The following is a 15,592-nucleotide window of genomic DNA, read 5'->3' on the forward strand; positions in this document are numbered from 1 at the left end:
CTATCCTTTACCAGTAATGGGAAGGGAGTTTCTGTACAAACATGGCCATCGACGACTTTCAGCATGGTGGAGGAAATAGATCAAAATGGCTTTGCATCTGGTTCTTGTTTTTCTTAGGAAAAAGTCCATTGTGTTGTGGGAGTAACAGTTCTAAGGTGGCCCTGTGTTAGTGTTTGATCCATGATCAGAAGCAGTAGACCTTCACTGATGCGTTCGCTTGCTTTTGCATTTTCCTGATTTTCAGTCCTTCACTGAGAAAGCAGTCAACTGTGTTACGAGCAGAAATGTGGTGCTGTTCTTTGAGAACAATTTTAGGATAGAATAATGCTATAAAGTTGTGTGAGTTTCTTTCTTTTTATTTTCCCCTTTTGGATAAATACATCACAATTCAGAGTGTATGTGTACCTGTTATTGAGAAATCACCTACAACTGTTTTAATTCCATCGAAATTGAGGTGGAGAAATAACACTGATCCCCAAAATAATAAAAAAATATTTAAAGTAAGACATTATTTGGCTGTCACAATATGAAAAACAAGCCCACAAATCAGCAGAAAAAGCCATCTCAGAATTAAAACAGTGTCAGAAATTACCAAAATTAGGAAGTAAACCTTTGAGTGTATTTCAGGGTGCTTCATAATGGCCTCAAGATTTGTTTTGCATTCTGAAACAATTATATCATTACAGTTTGTTGGAGTTTGTATAGAAGCAGCTTGTATAGAATGTATTGTAGAAGCTTGTATAGAATGCGACTGCATCAAGCAGGATCCAAGTGATGTGGTCGTAATGTAATGTAATATTCCAAAGATCCAGTGTAATTAGCTTATTAATATAGTAACATTTCAGTAGTCGAATAGGAGTTGATACTGCCTCATACTGAAGTTCATTTGAGAAGGGGAAATCGAAATGATGTAAAAGTCCTATTTTCTTAAGTCTTCTGTCTCCTTAATTAACTTACACAAGTTAAAAGCAGTTTACATGTTTTGATGTCTCTGCTTTTTGTAGCTGTTGGATGAACTGCCAATGATATACAGTTGTTGTGTGTTTGTCTACTGCCTGTAAGTATTTGTTAAATGTTTTTTTTTTCCTGAATATTTTTGAAATAGCAGATGTTATAATATGGCATATGTGGAGCTCAACAGAGAGGCTGACATTGAGGCTTTCAATGAGATCTCAATTTTGCCAATAGTACAACATTGTGATTGGCCATTAGAGCACCAAGTTGACTTAAATCCTTGTTTTTGCTACTTTAGAGATGTCTTCCTAGTGTTTAGCAGGAAAGCATTAAAGAGTTGCACTGCATCCAACCAGACCTGTGGCACTTGGTATGTAAACAGCTGACATAAGAAAATCACTTCAGCTGTACCGATGAAATTATCAACGTGGCAATTAATTGCAGCTATGTTTTTATGACGTAGTCTGGCTTTACATGCAGATTTCAGTTTTCTGGTTAAACCTACTTTCCATTCATCTAGAAAAGTAAAGCAAAAAAAGGCATTAAGTGCAAATTTTGTGAAGAATGTCCTGGAACGTGCATGACAGCTTAATGCTATGCCAGGATGGTTTGCACTGTTTAATTTCAGGAATAATGTGGCATTTAGTAAAGATACAGTAAGTTATTTTTCTTGCCTGTTGCTGCAAGGCCTGGATGGAATACGGTTTGTTCCATTGCTTGGAAAATCTAAATGATTAAAAGGACCCGTTGCAGACAGAAATTAATTGTCTTGTTGCTTTTGAACGTGTGATTCAACTTGCAAACTGGATATCTTCTTTGTAAGGGGTACAGGTTGCTTGCAGTGGAGATGGGCTAAGATAGAACTAAATCTGCATCTTGTGGAAATTACCATCAGTTTGTGATTCATACATTAGTATGATTTGTACAGACTGAGGAGCAGAATAATAATGTCTCTGTTACAGTTTTCCATTGTAGCTCCCTGTCTCCTTGAAATTGCCTTTGCATTCATTTTGTCTGATTTGAGTGTGATTGGAGAAAGGATAAGAAGAGGCTTTAGAAAGCCAATTGAAAAAATAATCACGCTCATTCTGTGCAGTGGTTGCTGTCGTCTTCAAAAGCACTGAACTCTGTTACTGCTCATCCAGCTCTAACAAGACTCTACGTTTGGTTGGTAGTAATTAAAATGCTGTGAAGAACGAGCTAATGCTTGGTTCAGGAGGCCTTTAATAATCGTTCTGGTTTTCTTGGAGGTAGTTGGGGTGGTTCTGCATGGGATTCTCCCTCACACATCATTCCAACCCAGTGGCTCTCAGGCCATGCAATTACTTTGGCATTGCATTTTGCAGTGTAACAGATTGTGCTGCCTCACAGATTATAATTCAGATATTTCTACACTTTTTTTTTTAAATCCATGCTGGTATCTTTTCCAAAAGCTTATGAACTGAAGAGTTTGCTGTTTTGTAAGGTGGATCCTTTCCCACACTGACTTTAGCTCACAGACGTAATGCTTTGGGGCACTTGCATTGCATTTCAAACTCATTTCTAATTTGTCACCCATCACCCCTTAAGCACCTTTGAAAAATGTTTATGCTTTCTCAATTTGTTCCACTGATTGGTTTATTTTCAGTACATGTACAAGCTTACTGTTGGGTTTTTTGCTTTGTTTTTGAAAAATACATCGTTTGTGTGGTAAGTGACAAATGTTATCTCTCTCCTTTATGTTCTGTTCCAGGTACGAATGTTTCAAGTACAAGAACACAGTCAATTATCCAATGCTTTTCATTTTAATAACATACAGCTTCATAGTCAGCATAGTAAGTAACTTTTTCTGATACCTCATTTTCACCTGCGTGTTGGCAGCCTCCTGTCCCACAGCAATCCTGAGTCACTCCCACTGCCAGTGAAGAATGACTGTTGTGGGGAAAATTACATACTGGCCTTAGTAAACTGAAACCTCTCTCTCTAAGCTACTAAACAGAATAAACGAAGAGGAAACAATGCAGTAATACAATTGCTAGAATAAGAATGTGACGAAAACAATCCTTTTAGGACTGAGGAGTTCTTTTACAGGGCTGAAGCACCTCCCCTATGAAGACAGGCTGAGGGAGCTGGGCTCGTTCAGCATGGAGAAAAGAAGGCTGTGGGGTGACCTCACTGCAGCCTTTCAGTACCCCAAGGGAGCCTACAAACAGGAGGGGAACCAACTCTTTGGAAGGATTGATAACTGCAGGACAAGGGGAAAGGGTTTGAAGTTGGGGGAGGGAAGATTGAGGTTGCATGTCAGGAGGAAGTTCTTTACAGAGAGAGTGGTGAGGTGCTGGAACAGCTGCCCAGAGAGGCTGTGATGCCCCGTCCATCCCTGGAGGTGTTCAAGGCCAGATTGGATGGGGCCCTGGACAGCCTGGTGTAGTATTAAACGTGGAGGTTGGTGGCTCTGCCTGTGGCAGGGGAGGTTGGAGATTCATGATCCTTGAGGTCCCTTCCAACCCAAGCCATTTTATGATTCCTTTTAGGTCCCTGAGGAAAGCTCTTTGACAAAAGTGCAATAATCCTGTTTATCAGGCTGCAAGAAGTGAACTGTAATGGACTGTTGTATTGAGGGGTGTTTTGAAACAACAGCCCAAATAGAAAGGAGCATTGCTGATTAAGAAATGAGATTCAACACGGTTTCAATTCTTCTAACTTGATTCCCTTCTCAATGCAAACAGCTACCTGCTCAAACAAAATGACTTTTGCACAGGCTGTCAGCCACAGATGAAATCTCTTTCTTTATTTTTGATAAAGGTTATTTTATTAAAATAGTAATGCAGGTCTTTTTCCTTTAAAAGACTTCTCTTTTACAACTCCTAAGCTTTCTTTTCTTTACACTTGTGGCGTGCCTAAGGCACATTGCCTTTCTGTCTCCAAAAACAGCATAAATGAACTGTGTGACCAATGTGTCTATTAACTACTGGCTTTTGGTAAAAAGAACCGGAATGTTGTTGTCAAAAACATTTGTAATAGCAAATCAAAGCAAAGTACATCATCTTCTTGTAATGCTTATCTGCAATGTGCCTGGCAATTTCTGTATTTTAATTGTTTTTGTGTGTTATAAGTCTGTTAAATGAGAGGAGGTCTTAGATGTTAATGTCTCTATTTGTGCTTCCAAATGTTCCAAAATAACTCCATAGTTTAAAATGGATTGAAGAAACCCCAGATTTTGCCAGATGAAGCTTCAAATGTTTAATCAGCTTTAATGGTATATGGGTAGGCCCTCATTTTTATTCTAACAAACAAGCCCTGGCTGTTTAATCAGTAATTTAAATCAGTAATGTTATGGTTGTTCTCTGTTGCAACTTATCTATCTCTTTTTAATCTTTGCAGGTTTACTTAAGATTGAAACAGCCTGTGTTCCATCAGGTAAGCCTTGCTCTGTTGGAGAAGCCGGTTTTGTTTAAACCATGTTATTTTAGTGGAATGTCATGTAGGGTGCTACAGCTGGAAGGAAGAATGGAAGGTAAACACCATTTGCTTTTTACATAGTCTTTAGGCAGCACTGCTGCCTGTCCCATTGCCATCCTGTTTCTTGATGACCTGAAAAACTGGTAGGTTTGATACGTGTTGTTTCAGTATTTGACCTAGTAGCCTACATGTTTCTTCATCAGTGTAATAAACGTAACAAGAGGAAGGCCTTAATGAGTCCTGATCTGCTTTATTCTTATTACTGGCTGTTGTGAAACTGCAACATGACATAGGCAGTTTAGCTCCATGGTCTTTTCGTCCTTTTTCAATATCAACTTTCTTTTTTTAACTATTCAATTTTAATTTGTATAAATTCAAGCTGTATTTAAATGGAGAATACTTACAGGGCTATGCAGTGACCTTGTTGCTATTGATTCTGTCCTGTCTGCTATTGATGGGCTGAGAGAGCTGGTGCCCTGCAGCCTGGAGAAGAGAAGGCTCCAAGGAAACCTTATAGCAGCTTTCCAGAACCTGAAGGGGCCTACAGGAAAGCTGGGGAGGAACTTTTTATAAGGCCAAGTAGCAGCAAGATGGGGGAAAATGATTTTAAACTGGAAGAGAGTAGATGTGGAATAGATATTAGGAAGCAATTCTTTACTGTGAGGGTGGTGAAACACTGGCACAGGTTGCCCAGTGAGGTTGTGGATGTCCTCTACCTCGAAGCACTCAAGGCCAGGCTGGATGGGGCTGTGAGCAACCTGATCTGGGGGGAGATGTCCCTGCATATAGCAGGGGGTTGGAACTAGATGATCTTCAAGGTCCCTTAGAAACCAAACCATTCTATGATTCTGCAACTCTCTGGTTGTACAGACTTAATAAAACATTTGGTACAGGCTCTTTTGTTGCTACACTGTCCAAAATTATTAAAGTGCATCTGCTGGTGTCAGGTTATGACATGCATCGCTTGGCCATTCAAAGGACTTTAGAAGTCGTGCTTGCTTGTCTATGCCATGTGTAGCTTTCCTTCCTTTATGACTTTTTTTTTTTATTAAGGATAACAGCGGAAAAATTGCCGAGCAAAATCACAGAGCTCTTTGCGGGATAGAGCTTTAAAGCCTTAATTTCAGAAATTGGTAGTGCTGTCACTTGTCAAATGGTGCATGCTTCATCAGCAGTCATAAAAATGATGCATGCTTCCTGTTGCTGGATTAGTAAAGTGCTGGAGAATAAAGTAAATTCTCAATTGCTCCAAATGATCTGTCTCGGAAAGAGGAATTGTTAACACTACCTGTAGATAAAAAAGACTTGCAGGTGTTTTTTACCCTGTTTATTAAACTCCATTTTACCATCCTGGTTTTCTTTTTGTCAGGAAGATATTAGGCAGGGTGAAAATTGCAGTTTCTGATACTTTTACTGGGCTGACTGTAACTAGCTTTGAATGAAGAGATTTTAAATATATATGTTTTTTTACAATAGCAGAATCTACTACTGATGTTGGACTGTTTTATTTCTCTAATTACCTACTCAACCTATATTTACTGCAGTAAGTATATCACAGCTTCATTGTAGCTCAGTTTGGAGTGTTCACTTAGATATAGTTCCATATGACAGATATTAAGATAAATATTACGACTTGTCTGGAAAGAGGAACAGGGAAACTTTAACTTGCTGCCCCAAAGCACTAATTTTTTGCAACTGGTTTCTGTTTGGTTCTGTGTATGAATTCTCTGTAATAACTTATACGTGAAGAATCAATGTAGAAAAGATTTAGGCCGGTATAAGTGCTGAACTTCTATAACTCTTTCCAAATTGATTTTTATGCAGAACATACAGTTATGGCCAAATACCAAAGTCTGAAGTACTGCAGACATTTTTTTTCATAATCTGTGCCAAATATGTTGTAATTCTGGAGGAAACATTACTCTGACTCACAGCTAAGCAAGGTTATTTTCTTAATTCTTGTCCTCTGCATAATTACAGTAGGTATTTTCCAGCTGAATGAGTTGTATAGTCTTGAAGGTTAAGTATTAAATTTGTTTGTACCTCATATTGTAGCCTATACTCTCAGTCCCAAGCTGTATGAGAGAGCAGCGTTAGGACTTAAAACAGCATTTGATTCCTCTATTTGTGGTCATCATCATTTGCCAACCTTGCAGAAAGGAGAATAATCCCGTGGACACCTTGGTATTGTACATTGTTACGGTGTGTTTTTTCCTCTAAATGAAGAGCAACAGGACTCTTTGAAAGGGCAGATAATAGCAGTGCTAGGGGAAATGGTTTTAAGCTGAAGAAGAGAAGATTTAGGTTGGATATCAGGGGGAAGCTCTTGACTCAGAGTAGAGAGTGGTGAGGTGCTGGAACAGCTGCCCAGAGAGGCTGTGGATGCTCCGTCCATCCTTGGAGGTGTTCAAGGCCAGGTTGGATGGGGCCCTGGGCTGCTATGAAATGTGGAGGTTGGTGGCCCTGCCTGTGGCAGGGGAGGTTGGAGCTTCATGATCCTTGAGGTCCCTTCCAACCCAAGCCATTCTATAATCCTCTGAAGAATGGGAGAGAATTCCATTATATTCAGTTGACAGGATCCAAGCTTCAGTTCTCAGTGAATTCCTTTCCACTTTACTTCCCAACTTGTGCTCATGAATTGCATATTGCCAACAGGGCATGAAGGGAATTCAGTTTGTTTCTCATGGTACCATGGCACTAGAGACCAACCTCTTATTCTCCATTCAGATACTACAGGTGTGCAAGGGTCTCAATGATTCAGCCATGGAAGGAATGAGATGTGCATTTTAGTTAGCTGGGTACTACACATCATTAGAAGGAGAAAACACTTAAAAACTGATCTGTAGGTTTTTTTTCTTTTTTTCTGTTTCATCAATTAATCAAACAAGATAGCACTAGTCTTTACAAGCTTGTATTGTTCTGCTTATATCAAAATCTCTACGGCTAAAGCATTGTTTTACCTAATTTCCATGCTAAACAGGCACAGGTCCCAGTTCTATAGATGTTCTGAAGCCAGCATCATTGACCTCTTCTCTCCCAGCCAGCACAATGATTTACTGTCTGATGGGGAAATGAACAGGTTAAAACTGTTCAGAGTTAGCTTTAAATCAGATTAGCTGCTTATCCCTGTTGCGTGCTTGTACCACGTGTATATTTGTGCTTATGGAAGGAAAGAGATGAAGGAAGATTGGTTGCAGGCATGGAATTGTCCACAGACAAGTTAAAGGCAACCCTTTAAGCAGAAAAAATGTCCTGAACGGTTAAATTTTTAGACTTATGTATCACTGGTGGCCTTCTAGTATGTTATGGCCTAGCAAGCTATCATCTGCAAAGCATTTTCCATCCAGATTTATGTACTTGCTCCATGTGGGATGCTGGCTGTACAACTGAAGGGCTCAAAATCTTCATTCAGTGAGTGGGCCAAGCTACGTGAATAATGAAATAAATGTAAAATCCTTTATTATTTGCACAGTCACCTGCTGCAGGAGTTTGAAGCAAATTTCTAACAGAGTTGGTAAACTGAAAATTAGATGAAGCCTAACCTGACAGCTTTTTTTTGACAGCTGTTTTTTCCACATTAGGAAACACAGTTTAAAAATCTTTTGTATAGACATTACAAAAGTGTTGATATGTTCTCCCATGAATAACAGAGCAAGCTGGAGAAGGAGATCAGTATGAGAATTGCAAATATGGTAAGGGAGTGAGTAGTGCAAAATGACTAAGGGAGATGATGAAAGCCAGACTTGGTCTGGACTTTCTCAGATTGGTTATGGGAGTGTTTTTATTTAATGACCTGTAGCAGGAAAAGAGTCACATCCTGATGGTATTTATGATGATACAGATCTCAGAGACATCACTAAGTACAGAGGAGGATGAAGAGTGAACTGGGAGACCTGGAGGACTAACACTGCTAAAGAGGGAGTGGGATCTGAAATGACTCAGAATGGAAGAACTGATGGGCACATACCAGCTACTGTTGTCATAAGCTGTGCACAGATCACTCAAGGAGAAGAGAGCCTGGATGTGTTTGCTGATCACAGCATAATAATATGACCTGTGAATTTTCTGCAGCAATGATAGAAGTAAACCACGTGTACTGGATTTTCAAGTTAAGGTGATTTTAGATAGAGGGAGTGAGCGTGAGAGGAAAAGATATTTCATTTGCTTAAATGAATAAAATTATCTTCAGTGGTGTTTTAAGCATACAAATGGAAAGAAGAAAGAAGAATAACTTAGGCTAATATGAAACTTGAGATGGGAGCCTGAAACTGAATGAAGAGTGTGTTGTGGCACAGCATAACACATTTGGACTTACAGGTTCCCATTTTTTTAGGGAATATCTGTGGGCAGCACACAGAGTCCTGCAGCTCTCCAGAGTCCTTCCTGCTAAGGCAGCAGCCAGCTGTAGCCTTTTGCCTTAATGATATTGTACCTCACAGTGGTTTCCTGCTTTCTACATGCTCAGGTTGCCAAGCAGTCTGTTAAAAATGACCTTTTCAGAGCACATTTTCACCGCAGAGCTTTTCATACTCAGGCACTGTCCTGCTAAAGAACAAGTATAAAATGAATTGTGTGAAATTTTACTCTAAGTTACACGGCCTCACTTCTAGAAAACAAGTACAGCTTTCACTCTGGCAAGTACCTGTACCTAACAATAGCTTAGGGAGCGTGGAAAGATGTTCAGAATCTACAAAGGATGAGCTCTATGAGTCATTGAAGGGGAAACCAAGAAAAACTGCTGCAAACCGTGTCCCAGGAGCTCTGGAAGGCTGCTCAGCACCATGCAGCAGCAGTAACTTGCATGTCATGTTGATGTAATTAATACCAAACCTGGTGAATGTGGTTTGGCTCAGTAACAAGCTGTTGGTGCCACATGTAGTGCTGAGCTGCGATAAGACTGTTCTCAGATACTCAGTGTTACTGTAGGAATTGCCCTTCCTTTTTACCTCTGCTCATATGTCTTTTCTAGAAATGCATGAATACGTAGAAGTCTGGTGCCTTTGCTGTAAATCTCAAATACGGTTTCTAGCTTCAAGTAATATTTCTTGATAGGTGGTTGGGATATTGATAGGTAAGTAGTGCCATGATCCCCAAATCTGCAAATGTGATTCCCAAAGTGTGCACGAATATTTGAGGCTGATGAATTTGTTAGCAGAGAATGGACTGGAGGTTAGGAGCAGAAGAAATAGAAGTGGAAATAACAGGTTTTCTGTACTAGAAAGTAGATGAAGAACCAGTTTTATACATTTCCCCTGGTGTGGAGGACAAAGCTTGTTTCTGATGTACACAAGAACAAATCTGTTTGATTTGCTAAACTCTACATCATCTCAGAAACACTGCTGAATACTGAGTGCTGGAATGCTTGGGTCCCATTCGTAAATGAGAAGCGTGCTCTTCATGTATGTCCTTTTCACCAGGTAATACTCAGTATGAAGAAGACTTTGAGTTTTTCCCCATCGGAAAGACAGGGGTGTGGAAGCTGAAATAATCATATCATAGAATCATAGAATGGCCTGTGTTGAGAAGGACCACAGTGCTCATCCAGTTCCAACCCCCCTGCTATGTGCAGGGTCACCAACCAAGCAGACCAGGCTGCCCAGAGCCACATCCAGCCTGGCCTTGAATGCCTGCAGGGATGGGGCATCCACAACCTCCATGGCCAACCTGTTCCAGTAGAGGGGAAACTGTAAACGGATAACAAAAGAAAAGGTTCTACTGCTTTCTCTTGTTTAAATTGTAGTGAGGTGTTCTTTTGCTTACAATTTAAAGGCACTGTAAGGCAGAATTGCACAAAGCTTGCTTGGGTGTTCACGTGTCACTGAAGTGATACATTAAAGAACAACAAAAAAAGGGAACTGAAGGAGTGGAGAAATTTGAATAGACCTGAATTACAGTAGATATTTTTTTATTTTATTTTGTACTGTATCCCTTGGGTGGGCAGATAATACCTGAGATACTTTTTTGGCATATTTAAAATAGTAAATCCATGGTTGGTAGAGGAATAAAAGTAAACACTGCTCCCAAAAGTATAAACTAATTTATGCTGCACTGTTTATAGATACCTAGTAAGCAAAAGCTGTCATAAGATGTGCATATCGTAGCAACACCTCCTGGATGTTTGTCTGTGGTGTGAAGAGAAGGATTGGAGCACACAGAGCAGAACACTGTTGTTCCAGTCTTTCATGGGCTTTTAAGCATGAATGTTGTGTTTTACTGCTTACAACCTATTTGTGTGGGGGAGTGCAAAAGGAAAGAAATTGTAGTGTCAGCTGTACACAAGTTTTTCTTTATAGTCGTTGCAAGGTTCCTTTTTTCCTTCCTACATTAAGCCTGTCCCCTTCTACAAGCGTTTAAGAGATACGGAGCCACTGGCTCTACACTTTTCAGAGCTTTCCCTTTTACCTGCTTTTAGGAGCTGCAAAAATAGTGTTTATAGCCAGTGTTTTACATTGGCTTTAGGCTGGCTCTAAACTGCGTTTCTGTGGACTTAATCTAGCACTATTTATTGCTTTCTTGTATGAAGGAACTGAGAGAAGTTGCATAGAAAAAGCTTGAAGGTCATTCAGTGGGACTAGATGATCTTTTCCAGCCTTAATGATTATGATTCTCTTAAGCAGATTGGTAAAAGTCTCTCACTTCACATGTTATTTTTTTCTGTAACCATGCTGCAGAACTGTGTTTTGTCAATGCAGATTGTAGGTGAGAACCACAAGGAAATAAGGTCAGGCCAAGGAGCCTTCCCAGGAGCTTCTTCTTCTCTCTTAGAATAAATTACTGGATTTGGTTAGGAAAGCAAAAGTGCTTTGAAGTGAGTAAGATGCTATTCAAGAGCACTGTGCTATTGTAGCTTGGAAAGCAAATGGTATCCGGGGCTCCATCAGAAGAGGGGTGGCCAGCAGGGACAGGGAGGTGATCGTCCCCCTCTACTCTGCTCTTGTGAGGCCCCATCTGCAGTACTGTGCCCAGATCTGGAGCCCCCAGCACAAGAGAGACAGGGAGCTGTTGGAGAGGGTCAAGAGAAGGGCCACAAAGATGATCAGGGGACTGGAGCACCTCCCCTATGAAGACAGGCTGAGGGAGCTGGGCTCGTTCAGTCTGGAGAAAAGAAGGCTGCAGGGTGACCTCAGTGCAGCCTTTCAGTACCCCAAGGGAGCCTACAAACAGGAGGGGAATCAACTCTTTGGAAGGGTAGACAACAGCAGGACAAGGGGAAAGGGTTTGAAGTTGGGGGAGGGAAGATTTAGGCTGGATGTCAGGGCGAAATTCTTTACAGAGAGAGTGGTGAGGTGCTGGAACAGCTGCCCAGAGAGGCTGTGGATGCCTCGTCCATCCCTGGAGGTGTTCAAGGCCAGATTGGATGGGGCCCTGGGCAGCCTGGTCTAGTATTAAATGTGGAGGTTGGTGGCCCTGTATGTGGCAGCAGGGTTGGAGCTTTGTGATCCTTGAGGTCCCTTCCAACCCTGGCCATTCTGTGATTTAACAGAATGTTAAATTTGTCATTGTGATGGAGAAGCAAACTCCTAGCAATGGGGAATTGCAGCAGCGCATGGAGCACTCAGCAGTGAGCAGTCCCAACACCACATCCCCTTTCCAACTTCAGATGGCACTGATCAGAACTCAATACCAGGGCCATACCTAGCAGTGATTTATGTGCTGCACTCCAACAGGGGAATTAGTTTACAGTTTTGTGTAAAAGTACAAGCCAGAACAAATTAGCTTTTCCAAATAGTTTTGCTTTGTTTACAGAGCAGTATGCACGTAGCAATAGTGTAGTTACTGAATTTATCTCATGCTGAATCCAAATAGAGAGCTGCTGAGCTGAATGGCTTTACATAGTCAATATTGGAACTTCTGTCTGTTGTCAAACACAAGGAATCCATTGTCTGTTGTGTTCTGAATGTATGCACTGATAATACAGTATGTGCTACTAACCTCATCATTAAAGCTAAAGCGAGTTTGGAAGGTGGTCTTTATGGATTTCTGAATGGTAGGTTTTATTAAATGCTGTTACAGCAGTCTGTTTTGTGTCAGGTGAATGGCTGCATGCTTATGCTTGTGGGATATTAATAGTTGAATGCTCCAGTTATGGCAGAGCCTTGAAGACAGTGTAGTCTAAAAGAAGGAAAGTGGTGAGGTTGACAGAATGTGGTGAAGACGCTGGTATGTAAACCAACTGTTCTGTTAGGTTTAGTGGGTTTTTATCACAGTAAAGTGATGCCACTGGTGTCTGAAAATCCTCCGTGCTGCATTGGCTTCTGCACCACTGCTCAGGCGTGGTGCACTCCACTGCTTCACTTTGTTAATCCGTATTGTCTTGGAGGTGGTATCATGTGAATCCTAAGGCTGTGGAGGAAGAAACGGAGAGTGATTCGAAGATCATGAGGCAGGAAAGAAATGAGTACTTTGACCTTTTATTTGTCAGTCCATTACATTCAACTTCATTGAGCTTACAGTGAGACAGATGTTGCTCATGGGACTTCTCAGAGTATGCAGCCTTTTCTCTGTATGTGTAGAATGAATCCTAGCAATTTGGGAATAGATGATTTCAAATGCTCCCTGGAAAGTTTTTTTCATGCTGGTGCTCAGTGTGGGCACAGTGCATAGACTCTTGAAGTGTTTGCCTTCAGAAAAAATATTAAACATACGTGAAGGAAGTATAAATTTCAAGTGTGTTTTCAACTGATGCTTATGCAAGCAGGGGTTAAAATTTACAGTTACAGAACAAGTAATGGGAGTGAGTTACTGTTTTGAAGCCAAGGTGTTTACTGAGTGCCATCTAGTGTTTGCTTTCTAATTCAAAGAAATGAAACAGCAGCTTTCCACAACTGACTTTTCCCATAATTGCACACACAGTGTGATTATAACTTTGTTTCTATTTGTCTATTCTATAGGCATTCTCTTTGGGTTGACCCAAAGAGAAATTTAGCAGGGATTCTATTTTCTTCAAGCTAAGATCAAGTCAAGATGTGAACAGTTTTATTCATTTAGTCTTTTATAAAGTCTCTTGAATGCCACTGCTGATCTTTATCTCTGCTTTTATTTACAGATCATGTATGGAACACTAGTTTCTATTATAGTTCTGCGATCTGTTTATATAGTATTATGGTAAGTGTTATTACATACTACTAGTAACTCAACATTATAAGGTACATCTTAGCACGTGTATCTTTTCTGGTGGTCATAACATGGGAAATGAGTGGTGGCAGAATTTCTCTAACAAGGTACACAGTGCTAATTCACAGTGCTCTGGTTGAAAGAGAATGCCCCACTTCCTTGCATTTTCTTGAAGCCAACAAGTTATCATCAAAACTTTGTTTTTAGTTCCGTATGTAACTGTTCAGGAACATGAGGAAAAACATAACAAAAGCTGTGAATTTAAAGTGAATATGCTCAATCAGCTTTCAATTGCAATTTCAGTTAATTTGGTTTGACTTTCCCCAAGAAATTTCCACAAACCAAGCATAAATGTTCTCAGACTTCTGTTAAGCAAAAAACACTTAAGATGGATTACGTGTTGCTTGCAGCTATAGAAACAACAGTTTAAAGATACTTTTCAAACCCATGAACATGGAAATTTTAATCATAGCATAGAGATCTTAAGTGATACTGCCTCTATTCTCATCCAAGGGGAATCAAGTTCGAGTCGATCTAATTTTATTCTTGTACAAAGATTCAACACAGCTCTAATCATTTAGATTAAATCTCTCCCTGTGTAGATCAGCTCTTGGGTCTGCTGACTTTTCAGTTCTGCGAATTCCCCTCTTGTGCATGCCCGTTATTTCTGAAACATTGCAATTATGGCACTACCAATAATGCCACCATCCTTCTAGGATTTCATCCAATGTTTTCCACCTGCAAAGTTAATCTCTGAAGTTCTGCCTACTTTCTCTCTTCGGTTTTAGAAGTTTTGGAATATATTTTCTTAATTGACTAGATCACTTCATTGCAACACTACAAAGACTGACTTCCCTTTTCAACTACACTGATGCAAACTGTGGTTAGAAAGTTGAAAAAGGGAAAGAAGCATTGCTGTCCTTACAGTGCCCTTTCTCTTTGCAAGAAGCCAGCCCTGAGTATACTTTCAGGTTTACTTCCTCTCTGCATTGCTAAAATGCATTTCTGTCTTTCTCTTTGTAATTCTAGCAGTTGTTCAAGCCTGTTCTATTAGATTGCTGTTTCTGCTTTACTGTTTTATTTGTTTAATATGTAGTAACTTCACACTTACGTTTTGTATAATTCAGTTTACCCATGCGCTGCTCATCCGTAACTCAGCAAACACTTATGGAACAATTAGTGTAGAAGCCAAGTCTCTAGAAGACCAGTCCCAGAGAATGCTGTTTCAGCAGAAGCAGAGGAATATATGGACTTATTGGAGCACGTCCAGAGGAAAGCCACAAAAATGATCCAAGGGGTTGTGAACGGGGACAAAGAAAGATAAATGGTTTTAAACTGAAACAGGAGAGATTTAGATTGGGTATAAGAAAATCCTTTTTTTTTTTTTTTTTTTTTTTTAAATGATAAGGGTAGTGAAGCAGTGGCACAGGTTGCCCAGAGAGGCAGTGGGTGCCCCGTCCCTGGATGAGACATTCCAGGTCAGACTGAATGGACCTCTGAGCACCTGATGGAACTGTAGTTGTTCCTGTTTGTTGCAGGGAGGTGGATGTCCTTTAAGCTCAAAAATTTTCCTTCCAACTCAAAGATATTTGTGTATACTTGAATAGATGAAATTTGAAGTTGATATCTTCTTAAATGAAGCACTTTACATGTATGTTATAGTGTTTATGTATGCTACAGGCTGCCTTTAAAGCATATTGAACTAAGCTCTATTATTTCTCTTTCTCTCTTTAGGGTATACCCATGGCTTAGAGGTCTAGGCTATACATCTTTAACTGTATTTCTGATGGGATTCTTCCTCTGGAATGTGGACAACATTTTTTGTGAGAAATTGAGGTGAGCACTTTCACTTTGTCTCGCTAGCTTGTAATCTTTTAGCTGTTTCTGTGCTCTGTATATTCAAGTCCATCTCATGGTAGGTTTGATAAGCTGCCTACAAAGCATTCACAAGGCTTTTATCCAGTTTGCTTATGACCAGATTCAGCACTGAACAGTTCTTTTAAAGTGTTCTTTTCTTATTCATGAATAGATTCCTTTTCTTTCCTTTCCTTTTCCTTTTCCTTTTCCTTTTCCTTTTCCTTTT

General features: G+C 40.1%; 1 protein-coding gene across 3 annotated transcripts in view; it reads left to right on the forward strand.

Moving 5' to 3' along the window:
* Positions 1-15,592, forward strand: part of ACER3 (alkaline ceramidase 3) — a 55,505-nt gene that overhangs the window by 27,759 nt on the left and 12,154 nt on the right. For all 3 annotated transcript variants that reach the window (XM_042862481.1, XM_042862483.1, XM_042862482.1), the window contains 5 exons: positions 1,005-1,057; positions 2,687-2,768; positions 4,318-4,353; positions 13,442-13,500; positions 15,244-15,345. In XM_042862481.1, coding sequence (XP_042718415.1) covers positions 1,005-1,057; positions 2,687-2,768; positions 4,318-4,353; positions 13,442-13,500; positions 15,244-15,345 — 332 coding nt within the window. The remainder of the gene's footprint in view (positions 1-1,004; positions 1,058-2,686; positions 2,769-4,317; positions 4,354-13,441; positions 13,501-15,243; positions 15,346-15,592) is intronic.

Source organism: Lagopus leucura, unplaced genomic scaffold (assembly GCF_019238085.1).
Source record: "Lagopus leucura isolate 7727_CA_CO unplaced genomic scaffold, USGS_WTPT01 Super-Scaffold_702, whole genome shotgun sequence".
NCBI lineage: Eukaryota > Metazoa > Chordata > Aves > Galliformes > Phasianidae > Lagopus > Lagopus leucura.